General features: G+C 40.5%; 1 protein-coding gene across 4 annotated transcripts in view; it reads left to right on the top strand.

Annotated features, from left to right (window-relative positions):
* Positions 1-305: 305 nt before the first annotated feature.
* mib1 (MIB E3 ubiquitin protein ligase 1) overlaps positions 306-26391 on the top strand; it is a 53079-nt gene continuing 26993 nt past the window's right edge. For all 4 annotated transcript variants that reach the window (XM_038717774.1, XM_038717773.1, XM_038717772.1 and 1 more), the window contains exons 1-12: positions 306-1188; positions 2172-2343; positions 5388-5517; positions 11565-11669; positions 12704-12770; positions 13299-13503; positions 13909-14092; positions 15237-15381; positions 15493-15626; positions 16479-16586; positions 16697-16894; positions 17055-17206. In XM_038717774.1, coding sequence (XP_038573702.1) covers positions 960-1188; positions 2172-2343; positions 5388-5517; positions 11565-11669; positions 12704-12770; positions 13299-13503; positions 13909-14092; positions 15237-15381; positions 15493-15626; positions 16479-16586; positions 16697-16894; positions 17055-17206 — 1829 coding nt within the window. In that variant the 5' untranslated portion in view covers positions 306-959. The remainder of the gene's footprint in view (positions 1189-2171; positions 2344-5387; positions 5518-11564; positions 11670-12703; positions 12771-13298; positions 13504-13908; positions 14093-15236; positions 15382-15492; positions 15627-16478; positions 16587-16696; positions 16895-17054; positions 17207-26391) is intronic.

The raw sequence follows: 26391 nt of genomic DNA, 5'->3' as shown, positions 1-26391 counted from the left end.
CTGTATGTTGTGACTGAAACATTGATTATTTCATGTAATAAAAGTGATATGTGTACAAATTATGACATTCGTAAGTGCGGGTTAGTTTAACTTATTGTTTTGATTGGACGATCCCTTGGTAAAACCACGTTATAGAATATCCAAATATCTTTCTGTAACATTAAAAGGCTTAAAATACTAACATTATGTTTTTCATCCCTGCACTGAGCTGGGCAATGGTCTTGAACAGCGAAGATGCGCACGCGCGCCGTGGGTCGGACTCCTGCTTGTTTCCAGTCTCGAGTCTTCGGGCTTTGTCGTTCACCTCCGTAGCTAGTTGTTGCTCGTCTGAGGTCTGAACGATGATTGACAATAATGGCGACGCGTTTATTCTGAGTTGACTCCAGGGAACCATCTCTGGCTGACAAAGGGATCGTCTTGGATGGATTTTCAGCACCACTGACAACAACAATAAGGATAAGCAACCACCAAAAGGACTAGCTTTCATTTTTCTCAACGTAAAAGACTTGCTAACCAGGAGAGGTTATCTTGTTAGCATTGCCATAGCTAGCAACTCGGCTCGCTAGCTTGCTAAGTTGAAGAGGTGGCAGTCTTGTTTCTGGAGTGGAGGAGAGGAACAGCCAGCTTTCTGAGTGCTGAGATTTGGCCAAGCTAGCTATGTGGCTACTTAATATGCTTTTATGGTAATTTGCTTCTCATTCTCAGAGGAAACACTGTGGAGGCACTGCAGTTGACGTTAGCTTGTAGGAATAGTTTGTCTAAGAGGGTCCAACAGCCTCCTTCTGTAGCTAACTTAGCTACTTCGCTAGCAGGCAAGCTTTGTGGATTGTTCCAGTCTTTTTCCTGTAAGGACTTGCTTGCACTTGCATTTGGAATCTGTCCACCGATAGCTCGCTAGCAGTGCCCGTTAGCTTGCTAACTTGTAAGAATTTCTGTGGCATTGCGAGATCGTTTCGTAAATGACCACCGGCAGGAATAACCGAGCGATGATGGAAGGAGTTGGAGCCAGAGTGGTACGCGGACCTGACTGGAAGTGGGGGAAGCAGGATGGTGGAGAGGGACATGTTGGCACCGTCAGGAGTTTTGAAAGTCCAGAGGAGGTGGTGGTTGTCTGGGATAATGGGACGGCTGCTAACTACCGTTGTTCTGGAGCCTACGACGTGAGGATATTAGACAGTGCTCCAACAGGTAACTGAACATCAGTTTTTTTATTTGCCAGCACTTTCAGGTTCATTCAAGACTAGAGTTATACACACCACGCAAGATATTGGGCTCTTTGTTGGCCTTAATTTTGTGGCTTTGGTGGGTGCAGGAATGAGATTGATTAGACAACCAGACATATAGAATTAATGAAGTTGTTGTAACGTAATTAAAATACTAGGATAGTAACGCAACGTTTCTCAAAATAGTTAGGTTGTTGAAGAAACTTTAAAGTGTATAAAAATCTCGGAAATTAGTTAAAGCTAATTCTTTATGTGTTGAACGCAGACAACGTCTGCTTGATTACTCCGATGTGTACAACAACAGTAGTTGAATTTAAATACATCCAGTCTGAACATATATATGTCACAGACAGTTCTGTGTACAAGATATACAAAAACGCCATGGGAGATGTGCAAGATGTTCAGAGTCACTAATATGTTAACATAGCACACTGAGAGGAAAAACATTTTTCTTGCTTATTATATAAAAGTATGTCAATAGGATGTACACTGTTTGTGTAAGCATAGACTCAAGAAGGACCACTTCACCATTGTTTAGCTTTCATTCTCTGTACTTGTCATAACATTACATGCCAGTATAGATACAGCTTCAGCACAAAACCCATTATTGACAGGCTTCATTCAGGTCTTTATATTTCCGCCTGATGATTCAAGGGATGAGTAGAAGTTGAGTTTGTGCCAAGTGTCAACCACACCCTCCCATGAGTAATTAGAGGTTAATAAAGCTAAAATTGTCTAGTTGTTCTTACGTTAATATGTGTAGGTTTTTCACATTGTCAAATATGTAGAGTTCAGATTGCATAGACGTTTATATAGTGTGTGTTTAGAAGTGTAACATTTTACATAGATTATATGCTTACTGATATTAAAATGTTTAAAAGTTATTCCAGTATTACTGATGTACGTACTATCACACAATACTGACTAATACCCCCCACCCTCCCTCAGGCATCAAGCATGATGGAACCATGTGTGACACTTGCCGTCAACAGCCCATCATTGGTATTCGCTGGAAATGTGCTGAGTGCACCAATTACGACCTCTGCACAACCTGTTACCATGGAGACAAGCATCACCTGAGACATCGGTTCTACAGGATCACCACCCCGGGCAGTGAGAGGTTAGTTAACCCAGGAAGATCTACATTGTAGCCAATGTTAAAAAAATACACACTGTAGCCAGGTAATCCCTGCACTTTATTGTGGTTGGTTGGTCTACCCGTTTATTACTTATGTTTTTTTTTTTATGTGTGTGTTCGACGTTTGAGCAGTCTTTCGTGCGCCCGCCTCACAGGCAGACAGACTGTCTATATGCTCCCAGCCCTCAGTTGCCAGGCAACAACTCAGTCTTGTTTTAAGATGCAGTCGGGCCTTTTTTAAAAAAATTTAAAGCAGTGCTTCTTATTACAGAATTTATTTGAGCAGATTTGTTTTTATATATATATCTTTAGAAGGCTGCATGCTTATGAAACACAAAGTGCAAGTCTGTTTTTTAGTACTTTGACTCTGCACAAAACATTGTGATTGCATATGATTAACAGAGACAATGAACAGTTTTCACTACATTACTATGCAAGATGACTTCTTGTTGAATATAAACAGCTTATAAATATGTAATAACTGTCCCAGAAGTTGCTAATTATATAATGATGATGACAAAAAATAATAATAGACATGTACAGCTTAGTGTTTTCACTTTAGTCAGGCACAGCAGAGTGCTACAGCAATCCCTTGTGCTTAATATTGCTTTATTTATCACTCAAATCTATCTGTCACTCAAATGGCATTGTCACAGCAGGAGCCCCATTGTTTTGTCTTTTGTTCTTTATTTGCTGCTGGGAGCTCATGTTGATGTGTAAAACTACCATTTAAATGAGCTCAGCACTTCTTATGGTAAAAAAAAGTACAGAAAGCTTGTAGTGGAAACAGTGTTTAAGGAGTGGTGTGTGGAAAGTGGAAACATTGTTGCCAATTCATGTACAGACAAGATCAAGTCAAATTGTTGAAGGCAGCTTTACTCTGTGTGTCTAAAGATGCTCTACAAAGAGATTAAGGTAGGTCCTGTGTTGTAGGAAACAAAAGCAATCACATCAATCACTGATTTGATTTAAAGACTTTAAATGTATTATTTGGATCAGTGAGTGAGTATGCACACTCACAAATTCCAAAACCTGCACTTGATGGTGTTATCGTATAGACTGTCAGTACTGTGATGATGCTTAATCCATTTCAGGCCTATTTCAGCAAAACACTATAGTTTAGTAGATGAACACATGTCCCAACAGCTGGCATCCTTTTCAACTGAGTACGACTTCATTTCCCCTGAGACAGACATTGCATAATGCACAATGGGTGCTGGAGGTCTCCCCAGCTCACACTGCTCAGACAGCGTGGTGGGGTGTTTTGTTACACCACATTAGATTCTGTCAGTAACTGCCGAAGAGGGAGTGGTTAGAGGCCCCAAGCTATTTGCATTGGTTAGGCCTACAGTGTCCAGCTGCCGCATCTACCATCAAGGCTCACGTCGTTGTTTGATGTTTAGAGCTCAGTTGGGTGTTTTATTTGCTATTACCTTTTCATTGGTTAGACTTGTAGCTGAGCTGAAGTTAAGATTAAAGTTCACAACTTCATAGTGATATTGAAATGTAAATAAACATGCATTTGACTACTTTAAGTCCCCATGAAATCAAAATCGATGTTAATTAGTGTTTATTCCTTATGCCTTGCACTATATGTCACCAATACACTAGCAAACATTGTTTTGTAAGTATTCTTGATGGAATTTTAGAGTTTGACAATTCCTTGAAAACGATTTTAAAGCTAAAGTAACAGCTAACTGTTACTAGTTGCTGTTATCTAGTTAGCTCAGTCATATTAGCTGACTCTGCCTAGACTGGGAGCTCGGTGCACTGGGGGAGTTAGTGTTTACTGGAGGAAGAACTAGTATACATGAGTCTATTAGTATAACATTGTAACATTAAATAAATAGTATATTTTTCAGTTAACAGTATACTGTTAGTATAACAATAATAGCCTATATTAATTACTATATTCATTATAATTTCATATAACAGTATAGCCTACTCTTTTACCACTAGTTGAATATAAAATCCAGTTAAAGCTGTTTCATTTCTGTGGGTTATTTATTTGATCCTTGTGCAAGAAAACGGCTCTACATTGGTCTCTAATTTGTTATTGCTAAGAACTAACTTGTCAATAATTATATTGTTCAACATTTAATGATTTGCTGTAGCACGTCAGACCTTTTTTAATGTCCCGCCCCATCCAGGCTGTGATTGGTCGGTTGACGAAAAGTGAAACTTATAGGCACGTAGGCTTTATGAAAAGCGTTAAAACGTTAAATGGCCAGCAAGCCAAACCCAAATCTTCCTTATCCTCTCCCAGTTTTCTTCTTACTGCTTCACCTGCTGCTGTCGTCTCTCTGTCTCTGTCAGAGAGCAACAGGTGTTGTGCTGAATTCTGCATGCCTGCCAAGAATTGCTTGCACCTCATGGTAACGCTAATTCATGCTAATAAAAGAGGTGGATACAAATCTGTGCACTCTGATCAAACGCGGTTATCACCACACATTTTAGCTGAATCATAATAAATGGTACATCTACTTAATGTAATAAATCATTAACAACTCTAAAATACATACTTCGAATCATTTATCACCATTGATGTACCCCACAAAGGATATTATAGCATTTAAAAGCAGTTTTGGAGATGCATGGAATTCTCAGTAGGCATGCAAAACTCGGACATTCTCTCTGTGCTCCGGTGGCGCCTCCGACTATGTTTTGAACAATTAGCGGTGGGGCGGGGTTTACTGTAGGTTGTTGTCTTAAAAGTTACTCGCACACTGCTCATGCCCATTTGCTGGACGTAATTTACACTCTGACTCCAGAACAGTAGGCACACATGGAAGGACAGTTAAGGACACAGGGTGGTTAAGGACACAGGATAGCAGGAGGGAGGGACTGGCATCCCCAGTCTGCAATGCAAATTTGCTAGTAATTGAAAAAAACAGTGAACTGACCGATGTAAACAAAGCCCCTGTAAACACCTGCTGTTGAATACTCTGACAATTTCACATGAGCGATTAAAGCTTAGCCCCAAATGAAAATAATTGTCTCTGTGTGGAAATTTTTTTTATCTGCAGAGTACTTTTGGAGTCACGTCGCAAGTCAAAGAAAATCACAGCCAGAGGGATCTTTACTGGTGGCCGGGTTGTGAGAGGAGTGGACTGGCAGTGGGAAGACCAAGATGGAGGCAACGGAAGGAGAGGAAAGGTAATGTGCCAGTCAGGAAAGTACAGCCTGTAACTCTACTTTTCTGCTCCTTAAGCAAACTTTTTTTCACCTGTAAATTTGTACAATATAGAGATGAGGAAGTCTGGTAGTCAAACATCCAGTTGGACTAGCGCTATTACTATTTCTCATATAGTGAGGTTTAAGTGTGCAGATACCTCCCTATTTTTTGCTGAATGAACATAATTTCTAAATGATCAAGTTCCAAACAGGCAAACTTGTCTCAACTTTTTTTTCCTGCTGCACAGTCAAGTGGATAAAAAAAACCCTGGAGGCGGGCTTGGTGAAATGTGTGTTCCACTGAAGTAGAGTAGATTAGACAGGTTAGGCGTCACATTGTAGCATTTTTCAGAGAAATACAGAGTTATTACGTTACAAGTCGCGACACAGTAGATATTTTACAAGTGGCAGTGAACACACCAGTGCAGAAGTCATTTGTTAGCTACCATGTCAGTTTTGTTATGATGGGCTACGTCGTCAACACGCCTCCTCTACATGCGGCGCAGCTGCTGCTTTGAATGGAATCGCGGGTGGAAAAGTCCAGAAGACAAGTTTGGCGGTTTTTTGGCGACTTTATTCAATGTAGCCTACTAATGATGGAGGGAGTGATGACATACAGGGAGGGAGAGACGAGAAGAAGCAGGGCACACTGATGTGTAAGGTGGAGAATGAAGTATAATTAAAACGGTGAAGAAGCTACAACAAATAGTAAAAAGTACCTGCTAAAAAGTACCCAGCCCACTTTGCAGAAAATAGTGATATATATTTTTATCGGTATTCAGCCTAACAGTGCAGAGGGAGCATGACCACCATTAAGAGTTGCATATAAGGGAAAATCAAGCATCCTTTGCCCTAAACAATATCCCAGGATATGATTTCATTTGAAATGTGCAGGAGCCTCAACCACAACAGGAAGGTCACTGACTCAACGTGTTTGTAGCATGGGCACATAATAGGCAAAGCAGAACACAAACAGTCCAGTTCCGTGGTACCTAGCACTATGCTGCAGTTCCTGAAGTTCCATCCTGAAAGAATCAGGATAACTATATGATTGTTCTGCAGGCTTTCAGGCATTCAAAATTCTATCCCTTATTTGCAATCGATTGTAAGGCATACTACAATAACCACAATCAATATCTTGTCTCGTGCCAATGTGTCAATAATCGTGACAATGATAATCAATGTTTTCCTGGCTCAAAATAAGGCAGAGGTGGTTCAGTTCTGATCACGTGCATGTGTACTTAGCAAACGCTTTACAAGCAATGTTACACAAGCAACAAAGCAAGTTATCAAATCAATTGTAACATCAGGTCATGTTTTCATTTATAGTTCACAGGGTAGTCTGGCAGTTGATGTGAATTCCTGGATATTAAATGTTCATCTACAATTTTCTATAGTGGTCCTAGTAATATGTGTTGTTACTGAAGTGCCTGAGAATATCAAATACTGATACATTGAATATTCTGCTGGTAAAATATTACTTATGTAGACCTCCCCCTGCTTTTGAAGCATTTAAAATAAAAAAATAATTGTGTTTTAAGTAATCTCCTCTAACACTTTTACAAGAGAGCATATTGTTATATAGCATATCATATTTTGTTTATTTTACTTTCCGATTTAAATGATTTGCTTTTATCAGTATATGTGGCTGTCGTTCTCAGGTGTAGGTGTTGCTATGAAGAAACATCATGTTCTCTAAATGTCTGTTGGAACTTTTGTATTCGACAAAGTGGGAAGGAAGTTGATAAATCCAAACTTTATTTCAGCAGTGTAAACAAATGCACTCTGGCTTTATAGTCACTCTACAGGACGGCATTCAGTCACATGTAGTGGCACATAGAGCGACTGCCATTGCAACGGCATTTTTTAAATACCTGCTGGTGATGTAAAATCATATTACAACATCAAATGGCAGGGAAAAGCAGTTTGTTTTCTTTAGTGATTATTTTTGCTGTGTGGCAAAGACGTTACCAGCGGAAAACTGATTGGATGAACTCCATTGGTCCATCCAATTAGGTGTCTTTTTTCTTCCTCTCTGAAGGTTTTGGCAGCATCTTCCCTGGTGCACTGTGCTGATTACGACACAGCATTACCACATCTACGTAATGCCGCAATTGCAGTAACAAATGCGACGCTTGCTAGAAACCATTAAGACACATCGAGAGCTGGAGGCAGGACCAAATTTGATAATTCTGTGTGCAGGAAAAAGTGACAGTTCAGGGAAAATATATTATTTTCTAGTGGTTTGCTCTACCAAAAAAATAGCATAATTTACTATAGTGAAGAATGATTAGTCACGCATGCTGTCGAACTTTAGCAGATATAGCCAATAATCCAGATTTAGTGGAAATAGTTGACTTGAAGTTGACTTTCAAAAAATTCTCAAAATGTAATGAGTAAATTTGTATAGAAATAAAAATAGGAACTAGTAGAATGTGTCATTGAAAGCGCTTTATTCCTTGGTTTCAATCCGCTGATTCCTATATATCTTTGCTGAGGCTATAAAGAGACTTCTTGCTGCAGGTTATTCCAGGCTTAAATACATCATTAGAAACTAATACAATGTCTGATGAGGTTGCATTTGTTTAGCACAGTCTATTTAGATTTATACCGTAAATGTGCTGTAAAGTGCTTGTATTTTGACTCTGGTCCAGACCCCAGAGTATTCAATTTAAGAGTCCCTCCAGGCAATTTAAGATTTCATTTTGCTGTGTTATTTAATGGCATATCTCATTACTGTTTTATGATGCTGTAAGCAATATGCTTTCCAGAAAACTGCTATTGCATGTCCTGCAGCTTAGATGTTCCATTAGTTTAGCATGAATATTACCTCCTAAGGCCCATTAATCAATTACCTCTGTAAAGGGCCTGAAAATAATTTAACGATTTGATTTCAGTATTTACTTAAGGCACCGGTTTTAATTAAAGAATTAATTTACTCCAATACGGCTCTTCTCTTGACACTTTCTCAATGTGATGAAAGTGTTGCACTGCGTGTGTTGGGGAGAGAGAATTGCCTCATGTGAAAATCCCAACCTTATCTTCCAAATTAAGCACATTGCATATTTATGCCCATAACACATAAAAGTTTCTCTCTACAAAAGGGTATAGCATTAGTTATATTGTAATACAACAAGTACTAACTCAAGGAAAGACTAGTAGTAAAAACTCTGCAGTAAAAATGTTTGGCATATGTTTTGATCAACTGTTGGCTCACACTGTTTCTTTAATTCTTTTAAGTTGAAGGGTTCAGTGGCACAAAGGTGAGAAAGACCGACTTATTTATTTATTAACACATTAATGGCAGTTTTATTGCTACAATAAAATTTATTTCCTACAGTGGTGTTTCCAAGTTCTGTAAAAAACAGCGTGAGCCTGGAACTGTTTGTATATTGAAAAATCATGAGCTATCTACTAGATTGGAAAAAACTGCAAAGACATAACTATGACCACAGTTGCAATTAATGGAAACATACATGGATAGTAATGTTTTGGACCTCCCTGACTTAATTAAAGATGATGCAACTAGCCATATTTGGTCACCCAGAATCTCATTTTTGTTTATTGCTCAATAGCAGAATAACATCTTTTCATCAATACATTTAATAACATCAGTACATCTAAGGGAAGAAGTGCCTTCTGAAACCTTTAGTGCCATTTTGGACATAACAGTGTTTCCCACATGCTCTGTCTGTGGTCTGGCTGAACTTTATGCTTTCCTTTCAGGGTTCAGCATTAATAACATGACAATAAATTACACCAAAACAATGTGTTTAATTTCTTTTTACCACTTGCCTGATCGGCCAAATGAGTTGCTAGATTTACTTGCCCCGGGCAATCAGGCAATGCTTATTGTTGAGTCCTTCCTTTGTCTATGTGTCTGTGGTTGCAAAAGTTGTCTCTCTCCAACTAGTTGAAATAAAGTAAAACAATGAAAGGTGGATTAGGATTGACTGTAAAATTGCAGAATTTATACAAAATCTAATAGTGACCCTAAGAATCAAAGCCTGATCACATTTGTTCTTGATGAGTCCCACTCCTAATATTTCTCAGTAGTAGGAATTCAATTTTCCTTGATGTCGAAACACAGTGCTGGTGAAACGTGCAGAGCATCTGACACTTAGATTTACTACATCAGCTTGCCAGCGACTTTCGCATTCCTCACATACACAATATATCATCGTGGAGAAAAGTGGTACATAAAACAAACAACCAAAACATTGAACCCTTCAACTAGAGAAGCCCAGTTTGTTGTGTTACCAGATGTCACCTTGTCTTTGAACCAGGCACTGAATACTCACTTGGCTTCAGGATTGCTGTTCTGTTGTTCAACCTTCACTCTGACCTTCAATGTGAAAAGATAATTTCTCTATAGGGATCATAAAGTATCATATTTGCTGTTATTATAAGTTTTTAAGATGGAAAAACAGCTGCTGAAACCTTCCACTAAGAAAACAATCCCCCTGTGGTCAATATTATATTTTCAGTACGGCAAAACTTTTATTTTTATACACAGCCAGTGAAACCCCTTTTTCACACTAAAAATTGTCCCAAAATTTGTATTTGCAGAGTACTCGTTGGGTGTTAAAAGTATTAAAAAAGTCTTAAATTTAATGTTCTAAAAATAAGGCCTTAAAAGTATTAAATTTCATTTACAAAGTATTACATTTTGTTTACAAAGGTCTTAAAGTTTTTCTTGTCCATTTCGTAGGATTAAATAACGTCATAAATAAATACTTTGTGTGTGTGTGTGACTCCATTTGGTGTGACTTGGATGTTATACGTCAGTACAGGTGACGTTATTGTTTACGTCATTGTTTGGCGTTAATAAAACAGTGGAGCTGGAAGACCACCTGCAGGTTCCTGGTCAGTGAATGTTCGAACAGCAACGGAGAGACAGTTGTGTGAGACAAGGACCATGTCTGTGTGTCGGCGTTGTGCCACTGTTATAACGTTATGTGAATGGAAATATCCAACATGCTAACGCACATTAAACTTACATCACCCAGATGAGCAGTCTTTAGATGCAAAAACAAAACAGGATTAATAATCACTGGAGCAACTAGCATTTACATTGGCATATATTGGATTACATTACATTACCTTATCTAGCCACGGTGTAACTAATTGTAACAACTCATACTGCACAATTTATTTTGTATTTTTGATTTCACACCTTAAGAGTTCTTAGTGCGACAAATATTGTATTAATTTCATAGGTGTCATTTACACTGGGGACATGTCTCCATCACTTTGTTAAAGCATTTGTTAAAAATGTTATGAAAATGGCTTGCATCAAGAAATGTTAAGAAACAAATGAAAATGCTTTGAGAAAGATTTATTTGCACAATAAGAAAACAACTTAACTAAGTTAACTTAGTTAATTTAAGCTAAAAAAAACAAGCTGCTGATTACTGCATTATATTCTGTTTGAATTATCACCTTAATTTTCTAATAATGTCTCCAGTATGCAGCAAAATACGTGTTTAATGCTCAAAATTTTCTAGGGGACCCTCAGACCACCCATTTATGTCAGCATTGAATATATCATCAAAATAGTGTTAAAATATCTTTTTGTCTTGTTCTCCTGAACACAATATTGTGTATCGTGCAGGTGAGCTAAGTGTATCGTCACACCCATAATCTGAACCCCTTTTTCCCCACCACTTTTCAACACAAAGTGACATATTTAATTAATTTTATGTTATCAGAGTACAACACACCCCAAAAAGCTATAGTGTATTAAAAATGAATGTGAGTATTATAATAAAATGCTTTTTTAAATTCAGGTAACTTTGTAAATAATAATTTTACCGGTCTTAAAAGATTTACAGATCTTTACAGATTTTCCATTATACTGCAGTGATGTTGGCATTAAATTTCATCCTAGGTGGTATTAAAAAGGTCTTTTTAAAGTCTTAAATTTAACTTCTAAATTCTGGGGGTACCTTGGATTTATTATTTGAACAATATGATTTCAATGTGTCCTTTTCTTTCTTTCTCTTCTCATCCCTCCTCATACTCCACAGGTGACAGAGATCCAGGACTGGAGTGCAGCCAGCCCTCACAGCGCCGCCTACGTACTGTGGGACAACGGGGCCAAGAACCTGTACAGAGTTGGCTTTGAGGGAATGGTGAGCAAACCTCCAGCATGACCCTCACGCACGCTCACTCAATCACACACACATGCAGAGTCTCACAAAAGATCAGCCGTCAGGTGGCTTTTGTGTTTGACCACAGGGCTGAGGCTCTTTCTTTTGCTGCCAGGCCTTTGTGAGAGCCACGCAGCCAACATGAGTAAGGCGCCATTGTACAGGCAGCTGGAAGGGGAAGGTATCTGCATGATAAAGGCAAGCTGTTCTTCCTGCTTTTTAGGGAGAGAGAGTGAACATGGAGGTCAACTTTAGAGGAGGGGGACCTTCTCTTGGGGCAGCTACACACGCGTCTCAAATGAAAAGCATCTCCCTCATTGGTCCAGACTGCTCTTGCCTTTTTATGAAAGAGGCCAATCGGGTTTCTGGGTTGCATAACAGACTTGTCCTTTGTTATTGTAATAGGCTAATAGGAAGGTAGATGGCATCTGCCTCTGGATTAAGTAAATCATGGATCAGACCCCCCATCCTGACAGCTTTATTTTAGCTTTGTTTCTCATTAAGACAGTGATCCAAACTTGCTAACAAATACAAACCGACTGCAGATTAGTTAATGTTCGATATGCAGCATGTGAGGAACACCCTTTCCTGTTCTGCAATGTCTGCTTTGTGCACAAAGCATCATAAGATCAAACGTGTCCTGCTGGCTGGATACGGAAGGATATACTTGAGTTTTTCATTTGTTGGGACTTGTACTCAGGACTTAAGTGTTCCATCAGTTCAGAGGACTGTTTGCTTTGCCTCACCATAATCTCTGCCCTCTAACTCTGCCACAGTAGCTGCACATCTGAGTCATCACAAATTATATGATGCTTCCTCTCTGTAGCATTATAGTGTTTCATTGTCCTGCCTTACCCTTAGGGCAACAATAATGTTGGTATTCTAGGCAACTACAGTGACACCACAGCTTGAAGTGTGTGTAAACTATCTGTTTCATTATTCAAGATCACTGTGCCCCTCCATTAATGAGATTACCCTGGGTAATAATCTAACCCCTACTCTCTTTTCTCTCTCAGTCGGATCTGAAATGTGTCCAGGATGCCAAAGGAGGCTCTTTTTACAGAGACCACTGTCCCGTTTTAGGTAAGTGTGTCCATCGTCATTATTGCACCAATTCTTTCACCTATCGTTCTGGTGCAGTGAATTCAAGGGCATTAGGGGAGTTTCACTTGTAGTTAATTCTGTTTGGCCACTAGATGGCAGCACTACATTGTCACCTGCCTGCTAAAACCAGGTACAGGCTCAGGTCATTTAGTTACAGTATTTCAAGACTTCCAGGAATGAATTGTCTCTCACATTCAGCACTGCAGCAGACATCTCTTAGTGGGTTGGATAGCACTAGTCATTATTCATAGCAGCAATTTTGATGTAGTAATGCTTCTGTGCCTTGTTGTTACCAATTTGTACCACATATGTACTTAAAAGATTTGTAGTGCTATTTTTCTCACAGATTTGTTTTTTTGTTTTTTCCTATATGTCTCTCCAATATTTCTGTTTAAAATTACTTGTAGATTCGAAGCGTTGATTAATATAAACCTAATGCTGTTTTTGATACACTTTTAGTCATGCCATTTTATTATAGATAGACTTAACTTTGCTATGATCTCCTAGGTGAGCAGAATGGCAACAGAAATCCTGGCGGACTTCAGATTGGAGACCTTGTCAACATCGACTTAGACCTAGAGATTGTTCAGTCCCTCCAACATGGCCACGGTGGGTGGACCGATGGCATGTTTGAGACGCTCACCACCACCGGCACAGTATGTGGCATCGATGAAGATCATGATATTGTCGTTCAGTACCCCAGTGGGAACAGGTGAGTCTGTGGATGGACTAGCTCGGTTTTATTGGCTGCTAATGAGTGGCACCAACGAACTGCATCGTCACATCAGCATAGTTTCCATATAACCCTATTCACCTCAGCTCAGTCAAAAGCTGCCACTTTTCAGTACATTTTCACTATAAGATGAAATGGTTTGTAACACTCATTTGCTTCTGGTGCTTCTTTGCATTCCGCTTCTGGTATTCATAATAATGTTATCTCACCACTTTGTCTGACATAGATCATTTTTGCTGCACCTATTAACAATTTATATTATATATTTATATTACGTAATCTTAGCGTGCAAATCCTCCATGTGACTGCTCTGAATCTCTACTTGGTCAGGTATCATTTGTTACGAATGCATTCATTTATTTAAATTCATTTCTGTATCCTCAGATGGACATTCAACCCAGCAGTGCTGACAAAGGCCAATGTAGTGCGCAGTGGTGAAGTAGCAGCTGGGGCAGAGGGAGGCAGTTCCCAGTTCCTAGTGGGAGACCTGGTCCAGATTTGCTATGACATTGACCGTATCAAGCTGCTACAGAGAGGCCATGGAGAGTGGGCTGAGGCGATGCTGCCTGTAAGAGTCTGAAAGATGGTCTTGTTTGTGCAAATTTAACGATCCTCGCAAGGGGCCTTTTTTTATTTCGGTGTCAATTGAAATTTTATTTTCATACATTGTTCAGATATGCCTTTTTCATGACAGTGTGATGTTTTGTGATTTGATTTTCAAAAAAATGTATGTAGATTTATTTCATTAATCTGGTTAATACAATGTTAAAAACAACAATGTCCACTGGACTGTAGCTATAAAGTCGTCTGAGCGAAATGGAATCTACGCTTGAGTGGATAGTCTCATTTAAGCCTGACCAAAACAATCTGTGTTATATTTGATGCTACAAAATCTTAGAAAATGTTCCCCTCACACTTAGCGGGGCCAGTCCTTCATTTTCTTTAAAGAAATGTTGCAGTATTACTAACATGCTGAGACATGATTCCTCTCCTCAAATCAGTCTATGGCTGTTTCTTTGTTGTTTTTTTATTTATCTTTTTCCTTTCTCAACATGATTTTATTCTTCCCTTCCCTATTATGAAGTTTATTCATTGCTGCCCAGCACGCCTTAGGTTATGTAACGCCAGTCTACTCCAATATGCCACTTGTCCCTGCCAAACTGGCCCCCCTCAGCAGCTAATGAGCCTTAAAACCCTGAGATGGGTTGTAGCTTTGATCACTAACCACGGCTGTTTGCCGCCCGCTGCTGCTTCTACTGCAGCAGTCCCCATTATTGATAGCATCCTCCAGGACAGCCCCAGACCCGGCTCGACAGACTCATAGTAGCTCTTTCTCATATAGCCAGGATCGAGATTATATGATTCAAAATTGGAAAACATTTTGCTCCGTCTTATCTGTGTTGCATGTGTAGATGAAGAATAGTGTAGCCATTAGAAGGGTCTCTTGCTTTTATATCCATCTTCTTTCTCGTGCAAGTAAATTTGTAATTTGTCAGTTTTTATTTTTGCCACAAGCTTTGTTTCTGTTCCGTGTAGGACAATTGGTTTGCTGAGCTGGTATTTTCTCCTCTTCATCCTTTCCACTACCCTTTCTTTCTAACAATCTTTTCCCCGTCTTTCCTCTAGCATTTACAGGCTCTGTTACACAGAACGTAGCTCAAAGACAACAGCCCTCCATATACTAATGAGTTTGTCGCAACATTTATCAACAGACCCTAGGCAAGGTGGGCCGTGTGCAGCAGATCTACTCTGACAGTGACCTGAAGGTTGAGGTGTGTGGAACTTCTTGGACGTACAATCCTGCAGCTGTCACCAAGATTGCCCCCTCTGGCTCTGCTGTCAGCAACGCCTCTGGAGGTATGAACATGCACTACTGACATAGTCATCTTAGTTCTTTGTCCTTCCAGCTCCCTGTTCTCTGCCATCTACACGCCTTCATGTTCTGATGTTTTCAATCTGTTTTGCCAGAGCGCCTGTCTCAGTTGCTGAAGAAACTATTTGAGACACAAGAGTCTGGAGACATCAATGAGGAACTGGTCAAGGCAGCAGCCAATGGAGACCTGGCTAAGGTGGAGGACATCCTTAAGAGACCTGACGTGGATGTAAGTGCTCAACAATACAGTGTTTTGATATGAGTGGCTGCAGGGTTTCTAGATGGGTTTTTGATGAAAACCGTAATTTTGCAGTTGAATACATACAAAAGATCTGAGTACATTGATAATTGGAGCGCAGATACTCCTGGCTGTGCTCTGCTCTGGTCTCAGTATATTTGAGGAGGCTTAGAGTCTCCTAGGAAAGGACTCTGAGATCCTCCCACTCCTGCACCTCACTCTATCTGAAAAGCATTAAGGCTGGGCCCAGAGGAGGCACCAAGGAGCATTGGTGTGCACTGCAGCGCAGACCTGAGTCACTGTTACAAGGAAGCTGAAATGTACAAAGCCCATATGGTTGCACATTGTGCTCTGACACAAGGAATAGGCCAGGGAAAACGCTCGTATGCCACAGGACAGAAGCCTGTGCCCTGTGTAGGTTATGAGAGCTGGGTACATCAAGTCTGCAATACTGTCTTCACTCAGAGAGCAAGAGTGTGTGTGTGTGTGTGTGTGTCAGTGGTGAGGGCTGGCCAGATGCCCTATTGCCTTTCAGTGGAATTATTTGCTTAAAGCTGAGCACACTGAGCTTGGCCAAGTGATCCGCCTGCCAGGACAAGAGACGTCTCGAGACTCCCAAAGGATTCCACATTAATATTTATGCTCTGAGTTTTTGAATTGCTGAAGTTGGTGATGAAACATGTGCACCCACAGCCGTGCACACACATACACACACGCACAATACAAACACACCTCACCAATCTCTTAGCCCCTCAAGTGACCAGCTAATTGAGTAGATGCATCTAAACATGAAACATGACACTGGCACACATATTCTCACTTTGACTCTTGATATGTTTACAGGTGAACGGGCAGTGTGCTGGACACACTGCTATGCAGGCAGCCAGTCAGAATGGTCACGTGGATGTCCTAAAGCTGCTGCTTAAACACAGTGTGGACCTGGAAGCTGAGGTTGGTATAATTAAACAAATATCTCCCCTCTCACACATATTCTTACTCAACACAAATGCATCTTAGCCCATGAAAGTGTAGTCATTATGCGGGTGTGTCACTGTACTCAGGACAAAGATGGAGACCGGGCAGTGCACCACGCAGCCTTTGGCGATGAGGGCTCTGTCATTGAGGTACTGCAGAGGGGCGGTGCTGATTTGAACGCCAGGAACAAGCGAAGGCAAACTCCCTTACACATAGCTGTCAACAAGGGCCACCTGCAGGTGGTCAAAACCCTGCTGGACTTTGGCTGCCACCCCAGCCTCCAGGTATTTATCATTATGACGTATTTCAGTCTGCATCGATTGTTGTGCACTGCATGGTTGGCTGTATATTTGTTATAATACGGAAGTAGAGAGGTAATTTATGGCAGGGTTTGAATCACAGATTAGTAAGAGAGTAGTAAGTAACACAAGGTTTCCCTTTTAGGATTCAGAGGGAGACACTCCCCTGCATGATGCCATAAGCAAGAAGAGAGATGACATGCTATCAGTGCTGCTGGAGGCTGGTGCTGATGTTACCATCACCAACAATAACGGGTTCAATGCTTTGCATCACGCTGCCCTGCGAGGAAACCCCAGGTATGAGACACTGTCCTGCTCCCACAAGCTGTCACACCTGTTTGGTGTGTATGAAGGACCAGGGCATGTTTAAGTGGAAACTGTGGAAATAGTATCCTTGGGATCTCAATAAGTGTTCGCTTAATGCTTTCAGTAAAGCCTAGATTAGATAGAGACATGCTGTATCCCTCAACTTGATAGAAAATACATCCTAATTGGAGTAAAGAGGGTTCACAGTGCGGTCTCAAAGTAACAGAAAGTTAAAAGTGAAATCGAGCTGCATTTAGAATCTTAGCACCCTAAATGGAAATCAAATTGGTATTATCTAGAGATTTTTGGCCCTAATGAATGGCCACCAGACAGGTTGTTCTAGAGTGTATGTGTGACACACCACAGATATTTGTAGTACTCATATTCTTTAGCTTATTTGGACTTGAGTATTGAATAATAACTCAATATAATACATACTTTGGTACTGAATATTTACCTCAGCACAATAGTTTAACACAAGAACATTTTCAAAGTATTATTATGATCAAGCCATGTCACACCGTTAGAGATATTTGTCACCACTAGACTTTATTTTTTTCGTTTTAGCATCTAGAGGACAGAGGTCATGGCAGAATTACTAATCTGTTGCTGCTAATCCTTTGCTTAATCATCCTCCTCTGGAAGGAAAGATGTGGGCTCACCACCTACAGGTCTAAACTAGGAGACAGACTAGGTCCAATCATTGACCTATAAACAAATACAACATTTTGATTAACTGGCAGAAGATCCTAGTGAGTCATCAGAAGTCCATAAAAGTATGGCACTTCAGAATATGCGTTTATTTTACAAATTCTTGTATTTTTTGTAAAGAGCAATTTTTAGTCATGGATTATTACTGCATTTTTGAATGTGTTCAAAAGGAAAATATGCGTTAGATCAAAGTCACTTTTTTCAGTATCTCCCAAACATGTTCTGCAATACACAACTGCAGTCTTGTGTGATACTTTAAATTCTCTTTAGTATTCTCTTTGTGAACAAAAGTTTAAAGCAGCCATAAATCTACAATAAATCGACCATTTTATGTGAATATTTGAAATTCTTCCACAGATTCCACTTAAATTTAAAAGCAGTTTAAAGACGTTAAACCTTAAAGAGGTATAATTCTGCTACCTCACTGATCACATTTCATCTTCCTATAAAATTTACTTTGGGATCTCCATTTAGTTTGACATTGATTGAAGTTTGAAGCAGGCCTATAGGTTTCATCCATCTCCCCAACAGATGGCATGGTCTCAAATTGACATTGGTCTACCTTTGAGGCCTTGAAAGCATCTGTCTTGCATTGATTTTTTTTTATTAGTGTAGCTAATAGCCCTTGAAGTTCATTTGTTGTTTCTTTTTACTGTTATGCTGGTCCGTCAGCCTCACCGTGTGTTATAAGCGGAGTCTGGCCCAAAGCGTCTGGCCCGTGCAGCAGCAGCAGTTTGCCTTGTCCTTGGCTTAGCTATTTCCAGCTCTAGCAGGTTGCTTCTCCACTCTTTGGCTGTTTTATTCTTGTCTCTCAACCATGAACATTTTAAAGATGGCTCAGTAAGACGCCTGTCTGTATCAGGTTGAACATCCAGTGTCTCTTAAGGTGATGGACATTGACGTTACAGGGTCAATGTTATAGACTGGAGCAAAAAGTTAACAGCTGCTGTTCTGAGCGATTTGTGTGTGTGTATGTGTATGTCTGCGCATGAGCGTGGTCATCCCAGGCTAAATGTCATTCCCCTTCGCTGGCATTCATTCCTTTTGGCATGAGGACAAATGGAATTGAGGTCAGAGGGCTGTGGAACACCTGCCACCTGCCACAAGCATGGCTGGACTCAGTCCTCCACCCCTGGCACACTGAAATAGATCGTCTAAAGCCAGCGCCTGTTTCCTGTGGGGTACACTGATCAATTGATTTGCAGATTGATATAGACATAAAGAATTTATAAAAACACAAAGCATTGCTTATTATGTTAATCTCCATTGAAATGTATTTACAAACAGATTTAAGTAACATACAGATTGAAGGAAGGATTTATTTTCTCCAACAAGCAAGTAATCAAAATGATAGTAGTAATAATTATTATTATTATTATTTAGGACAAATTACATAGCATTTATTTTTAATATACACTGCTTTACAAAAGACAATATCAGAAATTATATTGACCATATAGAAAAACAAATACAATTTTAAAAAAGATATATATATATAAACAGCAGCAAAAGTGCAGAAAGACACAGAACAAAATCATTAAAGTAATTAAAGTAAGAAATGACAAAAGCAATAATCCACGATAATGTGGTGGTATTTTTTTCTTACGAAGATACAGAACTAGCTTGCTCAATCCTCTTTGGCAGAGTCATTGCAGAGTTGATGATCCCTGAAATTCTATAATTAAATGTAATTATATAGATATAGGTTGATCTTATTAATCCACTTTATACCTTTGTTCAAATTAAACCCAGCAAACGATTACACACACAAATATTGCCATATGGTCAGCATTCCCAGCCTGACTTTGTAGTCCTAGAGGGACAAATTATTACAGCGCTACAGTGTTGTCTGTTATTGCACAGATTTTAAACTTTAATGAAAAACAGTTAATGTATTTAGGAAAGGTCACAGACTGGCAGAACATTGCTTGGATTATAAATATTAAAATGCAATGGGTGCGTTATGTGCATATGTAAACCAGAATTCAGAATATAAAGAAGCAGAAAAGTGGTCTGCCCTAGGACTCATTGATTAAATGCCGAAAAGTGCTGGAGTAGGCTACAGTATTTTCTGTATGAGGGCTCCTGTTGTGCTGTGTGTGCGTGTTGCTCGCTCCGGTCCCCGCTCTGTCCCCTTGCCTTCACAGAAACGAAGATATATGTCGCCTTCTCCAGTCTGCCCATTTACTTTTATTTCACACTCGAGCTCCTGCAATATCGGGGAGACAGTCCACAAGTCCTAAAGCCCTCTAAAATCTCTCCCTTGGTTGAAGTGAAAGTACCTTGTCGGGTGTGTTTTTAGTGGAGAGGCAGCTGGTTCGATTGAGTGCTTGGAGGAATTTCTACCATAGAAGCATATTTCTAAAAAGTATCTTCGATGGAGAAGTGCTTGGAGGTGGAAATTGATTGGAAGCCCCTTGGATGAACGATAATATGAAGCCCTTCTAGTGAATGATTGAGTTTATTATTGCTTCCTGATAGTAGGTCCGCTGTCTGTCCTTGTGTTTAGATTGAGCACCGGCACAGAATGTTCTGGCATACACGGCTTAAACAAATGTAATCTATAATTTCTCATCAAAACTATGTACAACTCTTGTAAAACAGGAGAAAACTGCCTCCTACTTTGTGTTCTGTTGTGCTTTCTTTTTGTAAGTGATGTGTAAGTTATGAATATCAAATGCTACCTTTTGGGTTCAAATAGACTGCGTCAGAGTGCCTGGTGTGTGTGTGTAGTGTTTGTTATGTGCCTGGGTGTTTTAAGGGCACGGGTGGGTCTTTCAGCGGTGGAAGGAAGATTGAGGAAGACACGTAGGAAGAACCCTGTGCGTGACAGATGAATCTTTCAATTTGGAGTACCAAATACAGAGACAAATCAACTCTACCAACAGCGGTGCAGGAGGAACGAGGGGGTTGTACTATATTTCACCTCGTTCATTACTCTCACACACCACTACAGAGAGTAAAGGCATTTCCTAATAAATTAGACCTAGTTGTTAAGTTTTACAATTGCTAGTAAATTGAAAGTGCTGTTATAACCAGCAGTAACATGTTCAGGAAAGGATTTTCTCGGACATCCACATTTTGTGTTTTCCCTGTGTGTGTGTGTGTGTGCGTGTGTGTGTGTGTGTGTTTACTGCAGCCTCAGCCTGCAAGGGGAGCCTGTTTCGTCTCTGTGTCTTTCCCTCGGGCTGCGAGAAGCCAGTAGCTGCTACAATACTGTAAACAATACGATTAATAGCCCATGACTCATAAACGGGCTCCAAACAAGCCCTGCAGCGGCGGTCTGTACCCTTTTACGTGTCACCTCCTTGTAACATTTGCCCTCCTCCCTCTCTCATATAGTTCTCAGCTTTCTTTTAATGTGGCAACATACAGGCAAACCCCATATGGTAATCGCCTCACCGGAGGAGACGGAGGGCTGTGCAATCATTCGCACAGTGCAAAATGCAGACAAGTATTCCCAATATAATGTCAGTGCTAATAGGCAGAGCAGTAATATAAGTATTGTAACAGGAGTTCTAGGAGTTTGCCGCTGTATTCACATGTTCTTCATAGCTGCCACTGATTGAATTAGTTTTAGTTTTTCCACCCTCTCTCTTGCTCATTTCAGACTAGGCTAATCAAGTCAGACCGCCGTCATTGAGTGAGTTAGTGCTTCTTACATTATCTAAATAGATTTCATGGTTATTGGCCAAATGGAAAACTAGAGTGCTATTTTAATGAATTTAATAATTAATTGTTAAGTGCTATACCCTCCATCCTCAAATCTGTTTTAGTAATTAGACAAATTATATCAAACAATCAAACAAATAATTCAGGGATGTTCATGTGGTTATGTTGTCTATTTTTGAGTTTAGCACCAAAGCAGACGCAGTGTGAGTTCTGATCTGGTTGGTTGTTCTGCAGGAACAGCGAATTAATGTGTGAAGCTGCAACTGTGTGCGAGCGTTCTGCCCCTGTGATTTGTGGGTTCAGCTGCTGTCCTCTAGAGCATCTCTCGCTCATCTGCCCCAGCTTGTGTAAAATCATTGCAGGAGGCTTCAGGGAAAGGAGGCCTGAGAGTTTCTGTATGAGTTTATGTGTATTGTACAGTCTCTAAACAACTATATTTGCCCCTTTTTTTTATTTCTTGCACTCTTCTTTAGATCTCTTTACAGTGCCATGTTTTTTCCCATTCCCACCCACAGCGTAATTTACTGTTAGCATCCATTGACAGTCAGTTTAGTAGGTGTCTCAGCAAGACAGCCACACATTCTCACACAGGCATTGAGTGCTGTGTTTCTGAAATAGCGCACGCTGTATGTCTACCCTCACCCCCTGCTATTTTTGAAACAGCCATTGATAGTGTGGTCAGAATATCAATCCCGTTGGAGGCAGAGAGGTAACACTCAGTCAGGAAATTGGACCATACCCACGTTTTGAAGCTGGGATCGGTTTCTTTATTTGTCAAGAATCAGACAGGTTTAGCATTGAACATGACAATCACTGAACACTCCAGATGTTGGTAGAGGAAAGCCATGAGCCAGTCATCATCAAGAAGTGGCCTGCTGTCATTACAGTGATTGTGTTGAAGGCATCACAGCAAAAGGAGCTCCTGTAGTCATCAAAGCATAGCTACAGCTGGTTGAAGGGGACCAAATCCATTCAAGAGGTGATTTGGTTCCATTTTACCAGCTTTAGCAAAGCATTGTGGAATCACTGTTTCAGAGGCAGACATGGGAACTGCTGTGAAGTGAGGTGAGGTGAAGTGAACTGTCTCAAAGGCTCTACTGCAGCAAAGTTGTATCCAAAAACAACCAGAGCCACACTGAGCAGAGGAAGGCCGTGTTGCATTTAAACATCTTATTAAAACCTGAGATGTGGCTCATCACAACATGTCCACCCACTAGTCCAAATGGACCGTGCTGTCTCATTCTTTCTCCTGCTTTTTCTCTTGCCTGCTCACCTTCACCCACTTTGTGTGACACACGGGTACATTTAGCACACTACACCCCATTTACCACCACACCAATAACACATAGGTACAGTTGATCAACCTTACCTAACTTTCCCCTTTGCTGCCTCCCAGGCAGCGTATTTATCCACCTCGCTATCTTTTAAGTTTTATGCTTGCACCCCTCCCAGAGAGTGAGAAAAATTGTTCCCTGAGAAAAGGATAATAATAATCTGTGGCAGTGCACTTGAGTCAAATGTCCTGGAGTCATGAAGCAATTACAGGCTCTGACAGATGGGCCCTGCTGCAAGCTCGCTGTCGCTGCGGTCACCGAGACGGCCAACAGACAAATGCAGAGGCATAACCACATACACGAGCTCTCTCGCTCATGTTCCTACAGAACCACTCTGGGGTGTCAAGTCACAACATTAATTTAAACCAGTCATTTAAGTCCTAGAGACTGATTTGTTGTGTAGAGGGTACTGTTTGAACAGTGACTGAGGGCAGATTATTTTATGTGTCTTTCAGGGCTCAACAGTAGTACAGTATTAAGTAATAGTACAGTAATAACATTCTCTACTAAAAATCCCCCCTTTTGTTAATATAAAAACGATCACAATAGCACCCGCATAAATAACTTTGGTTGTTTTTGTGTATGTGTGGCTAAAGCTTTATGGTAGTTGTAGTCAATCATAAGATCAGTAAACAGTTCTTGCAACATCAAACAAAATTTACTGTATTTTAGCCAGTAGTATTGTTAAAGATTTTTTCATACTCCATACTGCAGCATCTTTTATTTGTGCTACAAAATATTCATCCTGCCAAACGATTGTTGCGTTGCTCGATCTCTGCATTAAGATGTTTTTAGCTTTCATTTCTTTGGTCAGCTGTTATAATTATTGCCTTATTCTGCCAAGGCACAAATGAGGTTCTCAGAGTGGCCAGCGACAGCTGAGTGATATACAGCACTGCTTGTGGACAGGATGGAGGTCAACATAGGGCTAGCTTGATATGGCACACCAGAGGCAGGTCTATTTGTAACATACACATGCACATTAATGCTTGCTCACACACACACACACACACACACACACACACACACACAGTCTCTCAGTCACTCAGAGTCAGGTGGCCAGGCTGCTCACCTCGTCTAAGGGCCATAACAGGGCAAAAGCAGGGGGACGAAAGGCCCTGAGCATTTGATAATGTCAGCATCTGCTGTGTTTGTCACTCAGACAGCAGGTCAATGCTATTGAGGGCCTGGGAGAAACATGCAGTGCAAGCCATGCGATCCTACATGCCTCTGATGTCTTGACAGAAAAGAGCCCTAGACAGACAGAATATAATACGGATGTAATGGAGAATGGTGGAAAAAAACTAAAGGACTGAAGCCAAAATACAGCTTCATTCTGACTACTTAAATAAAATGAAAAAAGATTATTAGTAAACTCGGTTAAAAATAATGGAGATTGTTTAGTGCTTGTGTTGGTATCAGTTGTGTCACCACAGCTTAGATATTTCTTTCATTCAAGGAGAATAGAGTAAGCCAGCCTTACACTTGGCATATTAATCAGCTCAGGATGAAGAAGTGTCTTGTATTTCATTAGAATAGAGCTGTCGTACTACAGTGGCATACATACACTATTTTTTTTATTGCTCCACTGCGGGAGAAATTGTGCACAAATACATCTCAGCCTGCAGCCTCTAACAATACTGATTTAATGAAGAATCATTTTATATATGCAGGTACTGTATTTTAATTTCAGAAATTCATTTCACAGGTCATCCGAGGTTTACTGTTAGCAGTGTACTGTTGTGCACGTACAGTACATTAGGTATTTTTGAGCCATTAATTATTTAATTAGATGATCAGACCTCAAATAGTTTTGATAATACACAGTTATTTTTTATTATTTCTTTCATGTGTTTTTACCAGCTTGAGCCAAACTGCAGTGGAAAGAATTACCTCTAGTAGAGCAGTGGATCTACATTAAAAGGGGCTTAAAGAGAGGTAAACCTGTGCCAAAATTGCTACAAGCCAGAGAGGGGGTCAGAATAGGTGAAAGTGCTAGATATGAATAGCTTGCCATGAAAACTACTCCCCACCTCCCCCCTCGCTTCATTTCTCTCTGTGCCTCTGTCCATATTCTGTTGCCTTTTTTTTGGAAGCAGTCAACAATTGGAATCAGCTGACAGGCCAGAGTTGACTCTGATCCTGCATTGTCACTTTTTGATGGTCTAATCTGACTGCCATGCAGCCCAGCAAAGCATTTGGCAAGCATAGCAAACGTGAACAATGAGAGCAGGAATCAGGGGAAGGGAGGGGAGCACGGGGCTGCCGGGTTGATGTGGGGTGGGGGTGCGGATAAGGGCAGCGGCATAAAGGGAGGGCAGTCATAGTTAAACACACAAGATTGTTAACACGGAAACTATATGATACAGCAGTAGGATAGAGCCAGCTTGTGGCAGCAGAAGCAGCAACCTCACTGACTCTTCATTCTGCCTCCTCAGCAACTATGTCCTGCTCTTTCAGTTGCATGTTTAAAAAAACAGCAACAATGGCAGCATTTTGGTCCAATTCACCTTGCTTTCTTTTCCCCATGAGCCATGTGGGAGCACTGGAAAAGATTATGGTATTAATGGTCAGGAGCAGCTCCGGCATACCACTCACTGCTTGCTGAAGTTGGTGCTAAGTTGCAGCTGGCTGATTTTCAAAGACTGTAATGCAGTAAAATCACCCAATAATGAAAGGAGGCCCTGTTCATATGGTGATGTCACAAGGCGACTGTTTTCCCATAGTTGGTGTAGGTGGCTAAAGTGGTGTGCTAAACTTACACTGCTGACAGGGCAAGCTCAACATGATTGCTATCATTTTATGCTAACTTACATAATTGTCCAATGAATTGTTAGCATATCTTGGATGAGAGATTTTTATTGGCCAAGTCAGCCAGTTAGAGAAAGCAGTAAGTTCCCTAGAGCGATTATTGCTGCAGTAAGACTGCCCAGAGACAGTATAGCTAATGTATGAGCCTTACCTCTCACATTCATTCTCTCTTTTCCGTTCTCTTGCTCCTTTACCCCCTTTCTGTCTTTCTCTTTACGTTGCCTGCTATTTTTTCTCACACCATTATCACAGTCATATTAATAATCTGCAAAGCACGAACATATCCTTAGACTCTGCTGTCCAACGTCATTGTCCCAGAACGAGGACTCGCACCTCACCAAGAATACATACTTCTTTACATTCCATAGCTATCATATGTTCATATGGGTACATAAAGAAGTATGTACACCAAGGAGGTAATCTTAGGTATGAAATGTTCTCACCTTTTGCCAAGGTCAGGAAGTTATGAGCAGAATATTTTTCCTCACCGTTCTTTCTCCCAAGTATGGTAGTCTGCACTGTAAGGTGACTTTGAGTGTAAATTCAGTTCAACACTCAAGGCTTTCGTTTGGTTGCCATGTAAGGCTGAACAGCCAGTCCCCCCGCCCCTGAACATAACAGAAGTTTTGCAGTCCATACCATAGTCAA

This window comes from Micropterus salmoides, unplaced genomic scaffold (genome assembly GCF_014851395.1).
Source record: "Micropterus salmoides isolate LMB-PRFRI ecotype aquatic unplaced genomic scaffold, ASM1485139v1 Ms_hic_scaffold_14, whole genome shotgun sequence".
NCBI lineage: Eukaryota > Metazoa > Chordata > Actinopteri > Centrarchiformes > Centrarchidae > Micropterus > Micropterus salmoides.
This window is presented reverse-complemented; position numbering and strand designations above follow the sequence as displayed.